Below are 16,325 nucleotides of genomic sequence, written 5' to 3'. Positions count from 1 at the left end.
AGGCAGCATCCAAAGTGCAGCGCTGCTCCTCGGATGCTGCCTGAACTGCTGTGCTCTTCCAGCACCACTGATCCAGAATCAGGTTTCCAGCATCCGCAATCTTTGTTAACCCACAAAGTACAACTATAAGTTCAGTCTACAGTCCAAAGGTTAGGTGAATTGGCCATGCTAAATTGCCCATAGTGTTCAGGGATATGTAGGTTAGGTGCATTGGTCAGGGGTAAAGGTAGGGTAATGGGTCTGGGTAGGATACTCTTCGGAGAGGTGGTGTGGACTTGTTGGGCCAAAGAGCCTGTTTTTCACACTGTAGGAATTCTAATTCTAATTCTAAAAAAAACTTAAAACTATACATTATTCTTAACAAAAGGATTGTGCAATTGTCTTTGGGAATGTGCAGGAAGGTTGGTGTTGCTGAGCTGCAGCTGTGATCTACCGCAGGGTGGGTTCCCATTCTCACGGGGGAATGTAAAGAACTGGAGAAAGAATGAGTAATCCACGGTGTCTCCCAGTGACTATCACAGGTGGGGGGAAACTTTGGCCCTGCTCAGCATCATCCACACAGGTGGTGTAGGACGTGGGAAAGCACTCCACGTTAGTTTAGGACAAAGACTGGATCCCTTCAGCCCTCTCAATGCCAATGCTCTTTCACTCTAGGATGTTCGGGTGCTGTTCATGCAGTCTGATGGTGGGCTGACTCCGATGGAGCAGTTCAGTGGGTCTCGGGCTATCCTCTCAGGTCCAGCAGGAGGCGTCGTTGGCTACGCACGCACCACACACACGGGTGGCTGTGCAAAGCCGGTCATTGGCTTTGACATGGGAGGTGAGTAACAATCCTTTCTACCCCTCGGTCTCCTGCTGAGAAGCAGCACCTTCTCCCTTTGGGATCACAGTGCCCCTTCCCCATCCCCGCCTCCTCACCATGGTAACCTCCCAACCAGGGAACATTCACCACCCCTTCTAATAAATACTCACTCACTCACACACACTCACTCTCTCTCTCTCACACACACTCTCTGTCTCTATCTCTCTCACACACACACACGCGCGCGACATTGTCAAACCCTCTTACAGGTGACTCCAAATTATGTCCCTTTACCTCCAAGGGACATTTATCAGAGGTCAGATCAGTTTCCCTTTGTGTGAATCCAAGGAAAGCGATGGGACCAGACGGAGTACCAGGCCGTGCACTCAGAGCAAGCGCAGATCAACTGGCAGGGGTCTTCTCGGACACCTTCAACCTCTTCCTGCAGCAGGCTACTGTCAAGAGGGCCAACATCACCCCTGTGCCTAAGGCGGCTCATGCAGCATGTCTCAATGACTACCACCCAGTAGCCCTAACCTCGGTGGGCATGAAGTGCTTTGAAAGGCTGGTCATGGCATTAATCAACTTAATCAACTTTCCTTATGAAGGGCTTTTGTCCTAAACGTCGATTTTCCTGCTGCTCGGATGCTGCCTGGCCTGCTGTGCTTTTCCAGCACTACTCTAATCCTGACATTAATCAACTCCAGTCTCCCCAATAATCCTGACCCACTCCAATTTGTCTATCGGACCATGTCAGATGCCATATCACTTCCCCTTTACTCCTCCCTAGAACATGTTGACACCAAGAACAGTTACGTAAGAATCCTACTCATTGACTACAGTTCAGCCTCCAACACTATTATTCCCTCGAGACTGATTACTAAACTTAGTGATCTCGGACTAAACCCTACTCTCTGCAACTGGATCCTCAGTTTCCTGACCCATATGCCACAATCAGTGAAGATTGGGGACAATATTTCATCCTCACTAACACTTAACACTGGAGCCCCTCAGGGGTGCGTACTCAGCCCCCTCCTGTACTCACTGTATACCCATGACTGCATCACCAAATACCAGACTAATGCCATTTACAAGTTCACTGATGACACCACCATAGTTGGTCGAATCTCAGATGGCGACAAAATAGACAACAAGACCTGGAAAAATGGCGCACTGTGAACAACCTAGCTCTCAATGCCAGCAAAACCAAGGAACTCATTATTGACTTTCAACAGGATGTTACTCATGCCCCCCCCCCCCCCACCACACACACACACACACACACACACACACACATATATACACACATTAACAGCACAGAGGTGGAACGAGTGAAAAGTGTCAAGCTCCTGGGAGTGATCATCCACAACAAACTTTCTTGGACTCTTCATGTGGATGCACTGGTTACAAAGGCCCAACAACGTCTCTTCTTCCTCAGGCAGCTGAGGAAATTTGGCATGACGGCGAATATACTTGCCAACTTTTATAGGTGTGCCATCGAGAGCATTCTGTCTGGATGTATCACTACCTTTCCTGATGAAGGGCTTGTGCCCGAAACGTCGAATTTCCTGTTCCTCAGATGCTGCCTGACCTGCTGCGCTTTTCCAGCAACACATTTTCAGCTCTGATCTCCAGCATCTGCAGACCTCACTTTCTCCTCACTACCTGGTATGGCAACTGTACCATTCAAGATTGGAGACGGTTATGGAGAGTGGTGAACTTGGCCTGGACAATCACAAAGGCCAACCTCCCATCTATAGAATCCACCTACCAGGCCCGCTGTCAAGGAAAGGCCACCAGCATTCTCAAAGATCCATCCCACCCTGGCAATGTTTTTCTACAACCTCCACCATCGGGGACAAGGTACAGAAACCTGAACACACACACACACACCAGCCGGTTTCGAAATTACTGAATGGACTCTCAAACATTTGCCTGTACCTGTGTTTTTGTTTTTGCTGTTGTTTACCTATTATTTACTATCTATGCTACTTAACTCTGTGATCTGCCGGTATTGCTTGCAAGATAAAGCTTTTCACTGTGCCTTGGTACACGTGACAAATTCAATTGAATTCACTTCTATCCCACCCTTTGACACCAGTGGCTGTTCCCCAAACCTGCCACCCCACCTCCAAGGGGCAAGAAATCACTCTCCCCCACCCCCCCCCCCACCCCCCCACCCCCATTCCAACCAAAAGAAACACAATACACCTCTACCTGAGGAAGATTCCACACCCTCCCACTGTCTCACTCCCATAACCTTGGATTTCCCTCAGTATTTGCCTTGCCAATGAGCCTCCAAAACCACACCCTTCTGCCCCACCCAGGCTGATCTGATATTCCCCCCACCCCCCCAACCCAAAACGGCCTTCGTTTGCACAGCTCAGTTGAACATTACCACTGTTCCCACCCCCAGGATTATCCTTTAACCGCCTCCCCACCCCCAAATGGGAGAGGAATGCTGGGAGTCGATTTCGACTGGGTGGGTCAAGGTGGGGTTGGGGGGATATTTAACTTCTGTATCCTCTCTGTCCTTCACCTCCAACCGACCCACCAACACTTCATCTGGTCTGATTCCAGGCACATCAACAGACGTGAGCCGCTATGCAGGGGAGTATGAGCATGTGTTCGAGGCTACAACTGCGGGAATTACCATCCAGGCCCCTCAGCTCGATGTCAACACTGTGGCAGCCGGTGGGGGCTCCATCCTCTGCTTCAGGTGAGCCAGACCTTGGTGTTATCCTCCAGCTCTGCAGAAGCTGAGCCTGGGTTCACTCCTGCTCCCATGGGCCAGCTCTGCGTGTGTTATGGTGTTTTATGGGACGGATGATGGTATAATGGTAAGGTCCCCACAGCGGCTGGTTGAATCTAAGCTACACGAGTAAATCTGGAATGAGAGGCCAGTCTTGGTGATGGTGACCATGAAACAGGCATTGATTGTTGCAAAAACCCAATCGCATTTACTCATGTCCCTCAGGGAAAGAAATCTGCGGCATGGTCACTCAGTGGTTAGTACTGCTGCTTCACAGCACCAGGGACCCGGGTTTGGTTCCAGCCTCGGGCAACTGTGTGGAGTTTGCACATTCTCCCCGTGTCTGCATGGGTTTCCTCTGGGTGCTCTGGTTTCCTCCCACAATCCAAAGATGTGCAGGTTAGGGTGAATTGGCCATGCTAAATTACCCATAGTAATCAGGGAAGTGTCGGGGATAAATGTAGAGTCATAGGGTATGGGAATGAGTCTGGTTGGGTTGCTCTTCGGAGGGTCGGTGTGGACTTGTTGGGCTGAAGGACCTGTTTCCACATTTTAGGGATTCTGTGATTCTATTCTATGATTTATTGGTCTGGCCTATATGTGACTCCAGACACATAGCAACATGGTTGCCTCTTAATTGCCCTCTGAAATAACTCTAGCAAAACACTCAGTTCAGGGGCAATTAGGGATGGGTATACTGCATTCCATTAATTTTTTTTTAAGTCCCAGCTCTTGGCTGACAAGTACTTTAGGTTGACAATTATACTGAAGATTATTGGGAAAAAAAGGTCATTGTTTGGGATGTGAGGACAGTGGGAATATTCCCTGACTGGGGAAATGGCAAGTGAAGTTCATTAAAGATCTGGTCTGGGCTCTCAGTCTCTATTCAGTTTATTTTTCCTGACCAGTACAAATGAGGTGGATGAAGGAATGTGGGACCAAGCTTATTAAGATAGTTGTATCCTGAATGAACTGTTTATTGGGATCTGTTTTTGCTGATGTTCACAAACTCCAGTCCAGTTATAGGCGTTAATATTCTGCATAGAAGTCAAATAATGTAATTTTGTGTTAAATGCTGTGTACTGAATCTTTTTAATACCTGTATCAAAAGTTAGTTCTTTTTAATAGACTCGTTTTCTTGGACTTTTTCCTCCATTCTTGCCTCCAACAAGAGGTTTATGGAGCTTGTGGAGTTTCTTTGTCATTAAGATTGAGCACGGAATGTAAGATGTACAGCATAGACACCGATCCTTCAATCCAACTTGTCTATGTCGACCAGATATCTCAACCCAATCTAGTCCCACCTGCCAGCACCCACCTATATCCTTCCAAACCCTTCCTATTCATACACCCATCCAGATGCTCTTTAAATGTTGCAATTGTATCAGCCTCCAACACTTCCTGTCTAAGTTCCTTTTCTTTTTGCACAGTTCAGATTTTGATTGCTGCACCATTTGTGGATATACTTTGAGCTGCTGAAGTCTCTGCTGTGTAGTTCCCTGCCCAAAGCACTCCATCTCTCAACATCAGGGACCCGGGTTTGATTCCAGCCTTGGGGGACTGTCTGTGTGGAGTTTGCACATTCTCCCCGTGCCTGAGTGGGTTTCCTCCAGGTGCTCCGGTTTCCTCCCACAAATACAACGATGTGCAGGTCAGGTGAATTGGCCATGCGAAATTGCCCTTAGTGTTCAGGGATGTGCAGGTTAGATACGTTAGTCAGGGGGAAATTTAGAGTCATAGGGTAGTAGAATGGATCTGGTTGGGCTACTCTTCAGAGACTTGTTGGGCCAAATGGCCTGTTTCCACACTGTAGTGATTCTAAGTTTGGAACTGGAGAATTATGAGATGTTAAGCAGAGATTTCTAGAGACTGCATAGGTTGAAATTGTGGAGAGCGAGGGGTAAACCCACTTTGGTCTGCAGGACCCAGGGCTACTCCTTGGCCCGTAAGGATGGTGAGCCTCTTCTGGGCCAGCAGCAGAGCTGGGCAGCTCCTGGAGGAAAGCACTCACTTCAGGGCGTACATGGAACGATTAAATTCTGGATTGACTGAAAAGCAGAGGGAGAAGAGTGTGGACATCTCTTAACGATTGTGGAGCTGGAGGAGATATCGGTGACAAAGAGGAGTGAGGACATGGAGGGTTTTTAAAGAGAGGTCAATATTGGAGTGCAAGCACACGTAATATTATAAAACTGTGTGGTGTGTGTCTTCAGATGTGTATCACTGTGTTCATTAATTGGGGCAGTGAGCCACGTCAGTGCCTCATAGCCCCAAGAACGGGAGTTGCTGTCTGTCTTTAACTTGCTGCTTTTCTGACACATTGTCCTTTTCCAGGTCTGGGCTGTTTGTTGTTGGTCCAGAATCAGCTGGAGCTCATCCGGGTCCTGCCTGTTATCGGAAAGGTTAGTGATCGGGGGGGCGGGGTGCAAAATCTCCCTCATCTATCCATCATCAGGGAGTTTCACCTTCAGCTTGAGTGCTGGGATCAACCTGTTTGTCATAGCACTCGTGCTGAAACCTCTTCCAACACTGACAAACATGATGTGGAGGTGCCACTGGTGGACAGGGATGGGCTTAGTCAAAAATCCCACAAACCAGCGTATAGTCCAACAGCTTTATTTGAAACCAAAAGCTTTTGGAGCCTTACTTCTTCAGGTAGTTAATGAGAAAGAATACATCAGATGCAGAATTTATAAGTAAGAGATCAGAGGATCATATAATTGATGCAAATATATTGAACACACCTTGATGGCTATTAATACTTTAATCAATTCGAATGGAGGTGCAGTTTGATTAGTATGTAAATCCCAGAATTTCTTCCAAATCACTGCCCCCAGATAACTTAAGGTTTTATCAGAATAAAGGTGACACCTCGGGTCAGACAATGCATTTTAGGCATGATGCCTTGTTTTGAGTCTGTCTGGAAAGGGAGATGAGCAAAGGTAGCTCAGATAAAGAGTTCACAGAATGTTTTCGGGATTAGTTCTAAGTACGACCTGTCTGTAGCCAACCAGAGAGCAGGCTATAACACGATAGGATTGATTAATTAATAACCTCATAGTGAAGGTGCCCTTGATAGCTCTGTTCACTTTAAAGAACAGAAATGTGGAGCTAAGATTAGTGTTTTAAACTTGAATAAAGGCAAGCATAAGGAGAGAGGGTGGTGAACCAGGAATCCAGAATCCTAGGCTGAAGCTTTGGCACATGGATTTCAATTTTTCACAATGGCAGATGATCAAGTTTGACTTGGAAGAAAAAGCTAATCTATTGGTGACTGTAGAACCACGATCAATTGTCTCAAAACGTCCTCTCTAGTTCATTTATTATCCTTCAGGGAAGGTATCTGCATTCTCCCCACAGAATCTGCCAGACCTACTGAGTTTCTCCAGCAATTTCTGTTTTTCTTTCTGATTTCCAGCATCTGCAGTTCTTTATTTTAATATCCTACTGTGATGAGCTGCACTCTATAATCTGGTCTTCTTGGTTACTCAGGAGGCCCACTTACCATCACTGATGCCAACCTTTGCCTCGGGCGACTGCTGCCAGATTATTTTCCCAAAATCTTTGGTGCCACAGAGGACCAGCCACTGTGGAAGGAAGGGGCTCTGAACGAGTTGCAGAAAGTTGCGGAACAGGTCAACGCCTTTCTCTTTGACCAATCACAAGGTGATGAGGAGAACGGAAGGGGCCAATCACCGATGACTGTGGAGGAAGTTGCGCTGGGATTTGTCCGGGTCGCCAATGAGTCAATGTGTCGACCAATCAGAGCTCTAACTCAGGTACATCATGGCTCATTCAGATGGTGGCGAAACAAGTACAGGTACACAGTGAGAGTGGATAGATCCGGCTGTACAGGTACATCTATACAGGTTTGCTACAGGTCCTGGTAACTCCCACCCTAATCTAGCGCCATGTCTGTAGCTTGACCTTTTGCCCCAAGTTCATAGACCCATATCCAAAGCTGCTGGAGCTGTCAGCATTTACTGTCAACATGGTTATCCTGGATTGTACTGGCATCTAGAGGCTCCAACATTTCATTTCACTCCCACATTCCATTTCATTTTGCAACACATGTCATATGTGTTTTAATTAACTACCTAATCATTCTGTTCAGTTTTTAAGATTAACCTCACCACCAGTTCCTGTTCTATTTTCGACATTATGCACTGAATTGACCTGAATCACTTTGTACAAAATCCTACTCGGGTAATCAGATATTTAAGGGTTGTGAATTTACCAAATCCAGATCTTTCATTTATACATTTTACTAACTGAACTAAATCTTATTTCATAAAAATAAAACGATAAGATAGCCCTTAACAACCAATTGCTAGTTTCTTTTTATAACTGCTTTATAATGTAATAGTTACCCCCTGAAAATGGAAAATGCCCACCTGCTGGTCTCTGATGTTGCTCTTTATCTACCAAAGATCTCCAATCTCAGTCTCTCTGCTAATGATTCTCACTCTCTGTGTAAACTTAAACCGTAGGAGCACCAAAATCCTGGCATTTGGGAGGAATTAAACTAGTATGGCAGTTAGTCAGCACATAGAGTGACTGAAGAGAAGGTAGAGGTTAAGTCAAGTCTAACAGGAAAAGCAGGCAGGTCCAAGTTAATGAACATATTGGGACTGGCAGTTTTTTAGATCAGAGTGGTGCTGGAAAAGCACAGCAGGTCAGGCAGCCCGAAAATCGACGTTTCGGGCAAAAGCCCTTCGTCAGGAACAGAGGCAGAGTGCCTGAAGGGTGGAGAGATAAATGGGGTGGGTGGGAGAAGGTAGCAAAAAGTTCAATAGGCAAATGGGGGTGGGGATAGGTCAGAGGTAAGGGTGGAGTGGATAGGTAGGAAGGGAGATTGGCAGGTAGGACAGGTCATGAGGACAGTGCTGAGCTGGAAGGTTGGAACTGAGGTCAGGTGGGGAGAGGGGAAATGAAGAAACTGGTGAAGTCCACACTGATGCCCTGGGGTTGAAGTGTTCCCGAGGCGGAAGATGAGACGTTCTTCCTCCAGGCGTTGGGTGGTGAGGGAGCGATGGTGGAGGAGGCCCAGGACCTCCACGTCCTCGGCAGAGTGGGAGGGGGAATTGAAATGTTGGGCCACGGGGCGGTGGGTTTAATTGGTGCGGGTGGCCCGAAGCGATCTGCAAGGAGGTGTTCACTCTCCAGACCAAAGGGGTAGCCATGGGCACACGTATGGGCCTCAACTATGCCTGTTTCTTTGTTGGCTACGTAGAACAGTCCATCTTCCATATTTACACCGGCACCATTCCCCACCTCTTCCTTTGCTACATTGATGACTGCATTGGCACCACCTCGTGCACCCGTGAGGAGGTTGAGCAATTCATCAACTTCACCAACACATTCCACCCTGACGTTAAATTTACCTGGACCATCTCTGACACCTCCCTCCCCTTCCTGGACCAATCCATCTCCATTAATGATGACTGACTTAACACCGCCATTTTTTACAAACCCATCGACTCCCACAGCTACCTGGATTACACCTCTTCCCACCCTACCTCCTGCAAACATGCCATCCCGTATTCCCAATTCCTCCACCTCCGCCGTATCTGCTCCCAGGAGGAGCAGTTCCACCACAGAACACACCAGATGGCCTCCTTCTTTAGAGACCGCAATTTCCCTTCCCACGTGGTTAAAGATGCCCTCCAACGCATCTCGTCCACATTCCACACCTCCGCCCTCAGACCCCATCCCTCCAACGTGTAACAAGGACAGAACGCCCCTGGTGCTCACCATCCACCCTACCAACCCTCGCATAAACCAAATCATCTGCCAACATTTCCGCCACCTCCAAAAAGACTCCACCACCAGGGATATATTTCCCTCCCCACCCCTTTCCGCTTTCCGCAATCACCGTTCCCTCCGTGACTACCTGGTCAGGTCCACGCTTCCCCTACAACCCACCCTCCCATCCTGGCACCTTCCCCTGACACCGCAGGAACTGTAAAACCTGTGCCCACACCTCCTCCCTCACCTCCATCCAAGGCCCTAAAGGAGCCTTCCACATCCATCAAGGTTTTACCTGCACATCCACCAATATTATTTATTGTATCCGTTGCTCTTGATGTGGTCTCCTCTACATTGGGGAGACTGGGCGCCTCCTAGCAGAGCGCTTTAGGGAACATCTCTGGGACACCCGCACCAATCAACCACACCGCCCTGTGGCCCAACATTTCAACTCCCCCTCCCACTCTGCCGAGGACATGGAGGTCCTGGGCCTCCTTCACCGCCGCTCCCTCACCACCAGACGCCTGGAGGAAGAACGCCTCATCTTCCGCCTCGGAACACTTCAACCCCAGGGTATCAATGTGGACTTCAACAGTTTCCTCATTTCCCCTTCCCCCACCTCACCCACGTTCCAAACTTCCAGCTCAGCACTGTCCCCATGACTTGTCCGGACTTGTCCTACCTGCCTAGCTCCTTTTCCACCTATCCACTTCACCCTCTCCTCCCTGACCTATCACCTTCATCCCCTCCCCCACTCACCCATTGTACTCTGTGCTACTTTCTCCCCACTCCCATCCTCTTCGCACTTATCACTCCACCCTTCAGGCTCTCTGCCTTTATTCCTGATGAAGGGCTTTTGCCCGAAAAGTCGATTTCGCTGCTTGTTGGATGCTGCCTGCACTGCTGTGCTCTTCCAGCTCTAATCTCCAGCATCTGCAATCCTCACTTTCTCCTCGATGAACTGGGCTGTACAGAGTGAAAAATCACACAACACCAGGTTATAGTCCAACAGGTTTATTTGGAAGCACTAGCTTTCGGAGCGCTGCTCCTTCATCAGGTGACTGTGGAGAATAAGATTGTAAGACACCGAATTTATCACAAAAGTTTACAGTGTGATGTAACTGAAATTATATATTGTAAAATACCTGGATTATTTGTTAAGTCTCTCATCTTTTAGAATGACCATGGTGGTTTCAGTTCTTTCACATGTAAATTGCAAAACATTTTTAAAAAGTTACATTCTCAAGTGAACTTTAACAATTGGTGTCATGTCGGCCCAGATAAGGTATTGAAGGTGTTAGCTCCCTGTGAGGCTGTCTGTGTCACAATGGTCAGACTGATTCTAATCTAAAAAAAGGATTTACTGAATCTTGCATAGATTCATGTAGTTTTGAACAAAGTAAAGTATAATTCTGCAAGTACAAATTCACCCCACAAACTTGTGTGTGTGCGTGTGTGTGTGTGTATAGAGTGCAATGGGGTCACTTGTAGTGTGACATGACCCCAGGATCCCAGTTGAGGCTATCAGCCTCGGCTGAGCAGAAGACGCAAGCACACAGACAGACAGACAGACACACACACACGCACACTCTCTCTCCTACAGACACACACACTCACGTAGATGCTCTGTCGTATGCTCACATATACACTCACACACACACACCTTATCACAGACTTATAACCCTATACACTCACACTCATACTGTTCACCCACTCTCTCACAGGCGCTCATAACCACGCCCCCACCCCACCCCACCCCACCAAACCCCTTCCCTGCACACACACACTCTCCTACAGTCACACACACTCACACAGACGCTCTGTTGTATGCTCGCATATACACTCCTACACACACCCTATCACAGACTTATAACCCTGTCCACTCACACTCATACTGTACACACACTCTCTCACAGGCGCTCATAACCACGTTCCCATCCCACCCCACCAAACCCCTTCCCCGCCCCAGCCCCCCCCCCCCCCCCAACACGCACGCGCGCGCACACACACACATATGCACATACACACATATAAGTTTGTGGGGTGAATTTGTACTTGGAGAATTATAAACAGTCAGGTAGTCAGCCTTCCCACAATAGACCGAGGCTTCTCCTGCCCAATATAATAAGATGCTAAGGCATTTTTATTCATTCATTCACAGGATGTGGGCACTCATTGGGCCAGCATTGATTGCCCTGTCCCCAGTTGCCCCTTGAGAAGGTGGGGTGAGCTGCCTTCTTGAACCTCTGCAGTCCTTTGGGAGGGAATGCCCTTAGGGAGGGAATTACAGGATTGTGACCCAGTGACAGTGAAGGAATGGGGATATATTTCCAAGTCAAGATGGTGAGTGACTCGGAGGGGAACTTGCAGGGGCTGGTGTTCCCATGTATCTGCTGCCTTTGTCCTTCTAGAAGGAAGTGGCAGTAGTTTGGATGGTGCTGCCTGAGGATCTTTGGTGAATTTCTGGAATGCATCTTGCAGATAGTACCCACTGCTGCTACTGAGCATCGGTGGTACAGGGAGTGGATGTTTGTGGATGTGGTGCCAATCAAGCAGCTGCTTTGTCCTGGATGGTGTCAAACTTCTTGAGTGTTATTGGCTCTGCACCTGTCCAGGCAAGTGGAGAGTATTCCGTCACACTCCTGACTTGTGTTTTGTAGATGGTGGACAGGCTTTGGAGAGACAGAAGCTGAGTTACTTGCTGCAGTATCTCTAGTCTGTGACCTGCCCTTATAGCCACTGTGTTTATCTGATTAGTCCAGTTGAGTTACTGCCACACCATCTGAAAGGGATGGAATGAGGGATATATATTCTTCTCTGAGATAGAGTCCACCATTGTTCTGGCATCGGGGGGGCCGATTTTCACCAATTTATTACATTCACTGATGTAAAACCATTTGCTTCCTTCACACCCCATGATAGGCTAAAGGTCACGATACCTTACGCCACGTGCTGGCGTGCTTTGGAGGTGCTGGGGGCCAGCATGCCTGCGCCATTGCCCGGTCCCTGGGCATGAAAACCGTCTTCATTCACAAGTAGGTGCAGGTTCACTGAGATATTGGTTTCCTCCTCACTTGTCAGTGCTACGCTAACTCTCTCTCTCCTGCTTTCTGGTTCCTCTCTCCCACTCTCTCTCTGCCATTTTCCATCAATCATCGATACTCTGTCACCCCCTCATTTCTTTTGATTACTGTCTTTCTCTCTATTGTTGTCTCTTTCACGTACTCACGGCTTGGCTCTGTCCCTGAGTCTCTGACCTGCCTACCTGATTGTGTTGATCTTTGACTGTTTTTCTCCCTTACTGTCCTCACTTCCCTCCCTCCCTCACATACACACTCTGTCTCTCAGGTATGGCAGTATCCTATCAGCCTATGGAATGGCCTTGGCAGATGTGGTACATGAAGCCCAGGAGCCATGCAATGCGGTGTATGAAGGAGCCTCCTATTCCTTTCTGGATGAAAGGATAGACGTGCTGGAGAAACAGTGTGTGGATGCACTGCGTGCTCAGGGATTTTCCAGGTACAAACAAAGTATTTTAGTTCCACCTGCTTAATCGAATGATAATGTGTAATCATAGAATCCCGACAACGTGGAAGCAGTCCACACCAACCTGCCGAAGAATATCCCATCCAGACCCATTCCCCTACCCTATTACCCTGACTAATGCATCTAAGCTACCAATTCACCGAACTTGCACATCTTTCTGGGTGGAAACCGCAGCACCTGGAGGAAAACCACACAGACACAGGCAGTGTGTGCAAACATTCTGTCCACACAGACAGCCGCCCGAGGCTGGAATTGAACCCGGGTCCCTGGCCTGTGAGGCAGCGGTGCTAACCACTGAGCCACCATGCTGCCCTTTTTTCAAAGCCCCTTTTAAAATATCTCCTTGTGTGGCTCAATGTCACATTTCGTTTTGCCATATTTTACTATCCCAAAGGTGCTATATCAATTCAAGTCCAAGCTCCTTGTTATCCTTGTTATGTTTAAGTGATCAGTAGTCAGATGAAGCCCAAGGAAATGGTAGACTCTTTGTATGAAAATATTTTTCATTTTATTCATCATCTGACTCGCAACAGCCTTTAGATTTTTAAATTGCAGTTTGTCACAGACCTGAGTAGATTCAGATGTCCAGAAAGCCTTCGAGCAAAGACACTGCTCATGCGCCCTCTCTCTCGATTTGTTTCTTTATCTCTTTTTCTCTCTTGCCCATCTCTACCCCAACTCTTTCCCTTTTTTTCTTTCTCTTGTTTTCCCCTTTGCAATCTCTCGATCTTCCTTCCTCTCAATCTCTCTTATTTCTCCCTCCCTCTCTCTCTCTCCACATCTCTCTCATTCTCTCTCTTTACCTTCCCATAATCTCGCTCTCCTTGATCTCTTTCTCTCCATCTTCATCTCTCTTTCTCTCTCAGTCTCTCTCTCTCTCTCTCAGTCTCTCTCTCAGTCTCTCTCTCAGTCTCTCTCTCAGTCTCTCTCTCAGTCTCTCTCTCAGACTCTCTCTCAGACTCTCTCTCTCAGTCTCTCTCTCAGTCTCTCTCTCAGTCTCTCTCTCAGTCTCTCTCTCAGTCTCTCTCTCTCACTCTCTCACACTCAATCTCTCTCTTCCCCTTTTAAAGGCAGCAATAGCCTGGTGGTATGATCACTGGGCTGCTAATCCTGAGACCAGGTAATGTTCTGGAGACCTGAGTTCAAATCCTGCCATAGCAGGTGCTGGAATTTTAATTCAATAAAAAAAATCTGGAATCAAGAGTGTGATGCAATGGTCTGGAAAAACCCATCTGAGTCACTAAAGCCCTTTAGGTAAGGAAACTTACCTAAGTGAGGACTGCTGATGCTGGAGATCAGAGCTGAAAAATGTGTTGCTGGAAAAGCGCAGCAGGTCAGGCAGCATCCAAGGAGCAGGAGAATCGACGTTTCGGGCATTAGCCCTTCTTTATTCCTGCTTCGATTCTTCGATTCTCCTGCTCCCTGGATGCTGCCTGACCTGCTGCGCTTTTCCAGCAACACATTTTTCCGCTCCAAACTTTCATCCCTACCTGGTCCGGCCTACACATGACTCCAGACCCACAGCAATGTGGTTCACTCTTAACTGCCGTCTGGCAGTTAGGGATAGGCAATGAATGCTGTCGTAGCCAGCTATTCCCACATCCTGTGATTGAATAAAAAGAAAGATCTTTCCCATCCCTTGTGTGTGAATTAAAATCCTTTTTGACTCTGAAAATAAGAACTTCTAACTCAGGTAAAGACCTAGGTCCAACTGGCCAGTTACCAATGGTGGATCCTCTGTTACTCTGCAGTCAATACCCACAGGATTGTCGCATTGTTCTTAGCCTCTGACCTGTTGTTGTGACCATAGTTTTATATGGCTAGTCCAGTTCAATACCTGGTCAGTGACAACACCAGGATGTTGGCAATAGGGAATCTAGTGAAGTAACGCCATTGAATATCAAGGGGGAAGGGTTAGTCACTGCCCAGCACTTATGTGGCACAAATGTGGAAAGATCAGTGCTGAGGGCGTGCCGCACTGTCGGGGGGTCAGTGCTGAGGGAGTGGGCACTGTCGGGGGGTCAGTGCTGAGGGAGTGCCGCACTGTCGGAGGGTCAGTGCTGAGGGAGTGCCGCACTGTCGGGGGGTCAGTGCTGAGGGAGCACCGCACTGTCGGAGGGTCAGTGCTGAGGGAGCGCCGCACTGTCGGAGGGTCAGTGCTGAGGGAGCGCCGCACTGTCGGAGGGTCAGTGCTGAAGGAGCGCCGCACTGTCGGAGGGTCAGTGCTGAGGGAGCAATGCGCTGTCGGAGGGTCAGTGCTGAGGGAGCAATGCGCTGTCGGAGGGTCAGTACTAAGGGACTGTTACACTGTCGGAGTGTCAGTGCTGAGGGAGCGCTGCACTGTCAGAGGGTGAGTGCTGAGGGAGCACCGCACTCTTAGAGGTAAGAGTTGAAAACAAAGGCTGTAAATGAGAGTTTCCATGAAATTCCTCCATTGATGTAAAAATCTACCGGTTCACGAACATGGGGGAGAGAAGCTGTGACCCTTGCTGTGTAGCCCTGCCACTCACTCCACTATGCCAGGAGTATTTGGGGAAATGATTGCTTGTTTGATTGGTGTGTCTTTGCTGTGGGTTTTCAGGTGTCAGATCAGCACGGAGGCTTTCCTTCATTTGCGGTATGACCGTACCGACTGTGCCCTCATGTGTTCTGGCAGCTCACACCCTCCACGGTCTAGCTGTGACTCCTGTCGCCATGGAGACTTCCGCGCTGTCTTCACCAGCAGGTTAGAAACTTCACCAACTGTTGTGGTTCCAAACCCACCTCTGAGCTGCTAATCATGGGGCATGGCATTTATTTAGCCTCACTTCTGCATGGTTCGACTGAAAGTTCCTTGTTAGGATGTTTCTATCTCTGCAGTGCTTCCTGAACTTGGCATCCACATTCTCACCACCGCATCCCAGATAAAGGAAACACCAGTCCAGTACCCACCTCTTTGTGTTTCAGGAATGTTCCAGAGTGGACAGTGGGCTCGAAAATAACAACCCTACAATCCCATGACCCAACCGAGACTGTGACCTTTCACCGTACAACCCCATGACCCAACCCAGACTGTGACCTTTCACCCTACAACCCCATGACCCAACCCAGACTGTAATCTTTCACCGGACAACCCCATGACCCAACCCAGACTGTGACCTTTCACCGGACAACCCCATGACCCAACCCAGACTGTGACCTTTCACCCTACAACCCCATGACCCAGTCCAGACTGTGACCTTTCACCTGACAACCCCATGACCCAACCCAGACTGTAACCTTTCACCCTACAACCCCATGACCCAACCCAGACTGTAACCTTTCACCGTACAACCCCATGACCCAACCCAGACTGTAACCTTTCACCGTACAACCCCATGACCCAGTCCAGACTGTAACCTTTCACCCTAAATGTCATGACCCAGTCCAGACTGTGACCTTTCACCCTACAACCCCATGACCCAGCCAATGTGGCATTGCCGCACAGTCTGTATGCCA

At 48.4% G+C, this 16,325-nt stretch overlaps 1 protein-coding gene across 1 annotated transcript in view; it reads left to right on the top strand.

Annotated features, from left to right (window-relative positions):
- oplah (5-oxoprolinase, ATP-hydrolysing) overlaps window positions 1–16,325 on the top strand; it is a 65,671-nt gene that overhangs the window by 17,203 nt on the left and 32,143 nt on the right. Inside the window, exons 8-14 of the mRNA XM_060825676.1 lie at window positions 655–820; window positions 3,383–3,521; window positions 5,889–5,956; window positions 7,047–7,333; window positions 12,225–12,337; window positions 12,651–12,821; window positions 15,430–15,573. Of these exons, the coding sequence (XP_060681659.1) occupies window positions 655–820; window positions 3,383–3,521; window positions 5,889–5,956; window positions 7,047–7,333; window positions 12,225–12,337; window positions 12,651–12,821; window positions 15,430–15,573 (1,088 nt within the window). The remainder of the gene's footprint in view (window positions 1–654; window positions 821–3,382; window positions 3,522–5,888; window positions 5,957–7,046; window positions 7,334–12,224; window positions 12,338–12,650; window positions 12,822–15,429; window positions 15,574–16,325) is intronic.

This window comes from Hemiscyllium ocellatum, chromosome 5 (genome assembly GCF_020745735.1).
Source record: "Hemiscyllium ocellatum isolate sHemOce1 chromosome 5, sHemOce1.pat.X.cur, whole genome shotgun sequence".
In the NCBI taxonomy this organism is placed as follows: domain Eukaryota; kingdom Metazoa; phylum Chordata; class Chondrichthyes; order Orectolobiformes; family Hemiscylliidae; genus Hemiscyllium; species Hemiscyllium ocellatum.
This window is presented reverse-complemented; position numbering and strand designations above follow the sequence as displayed.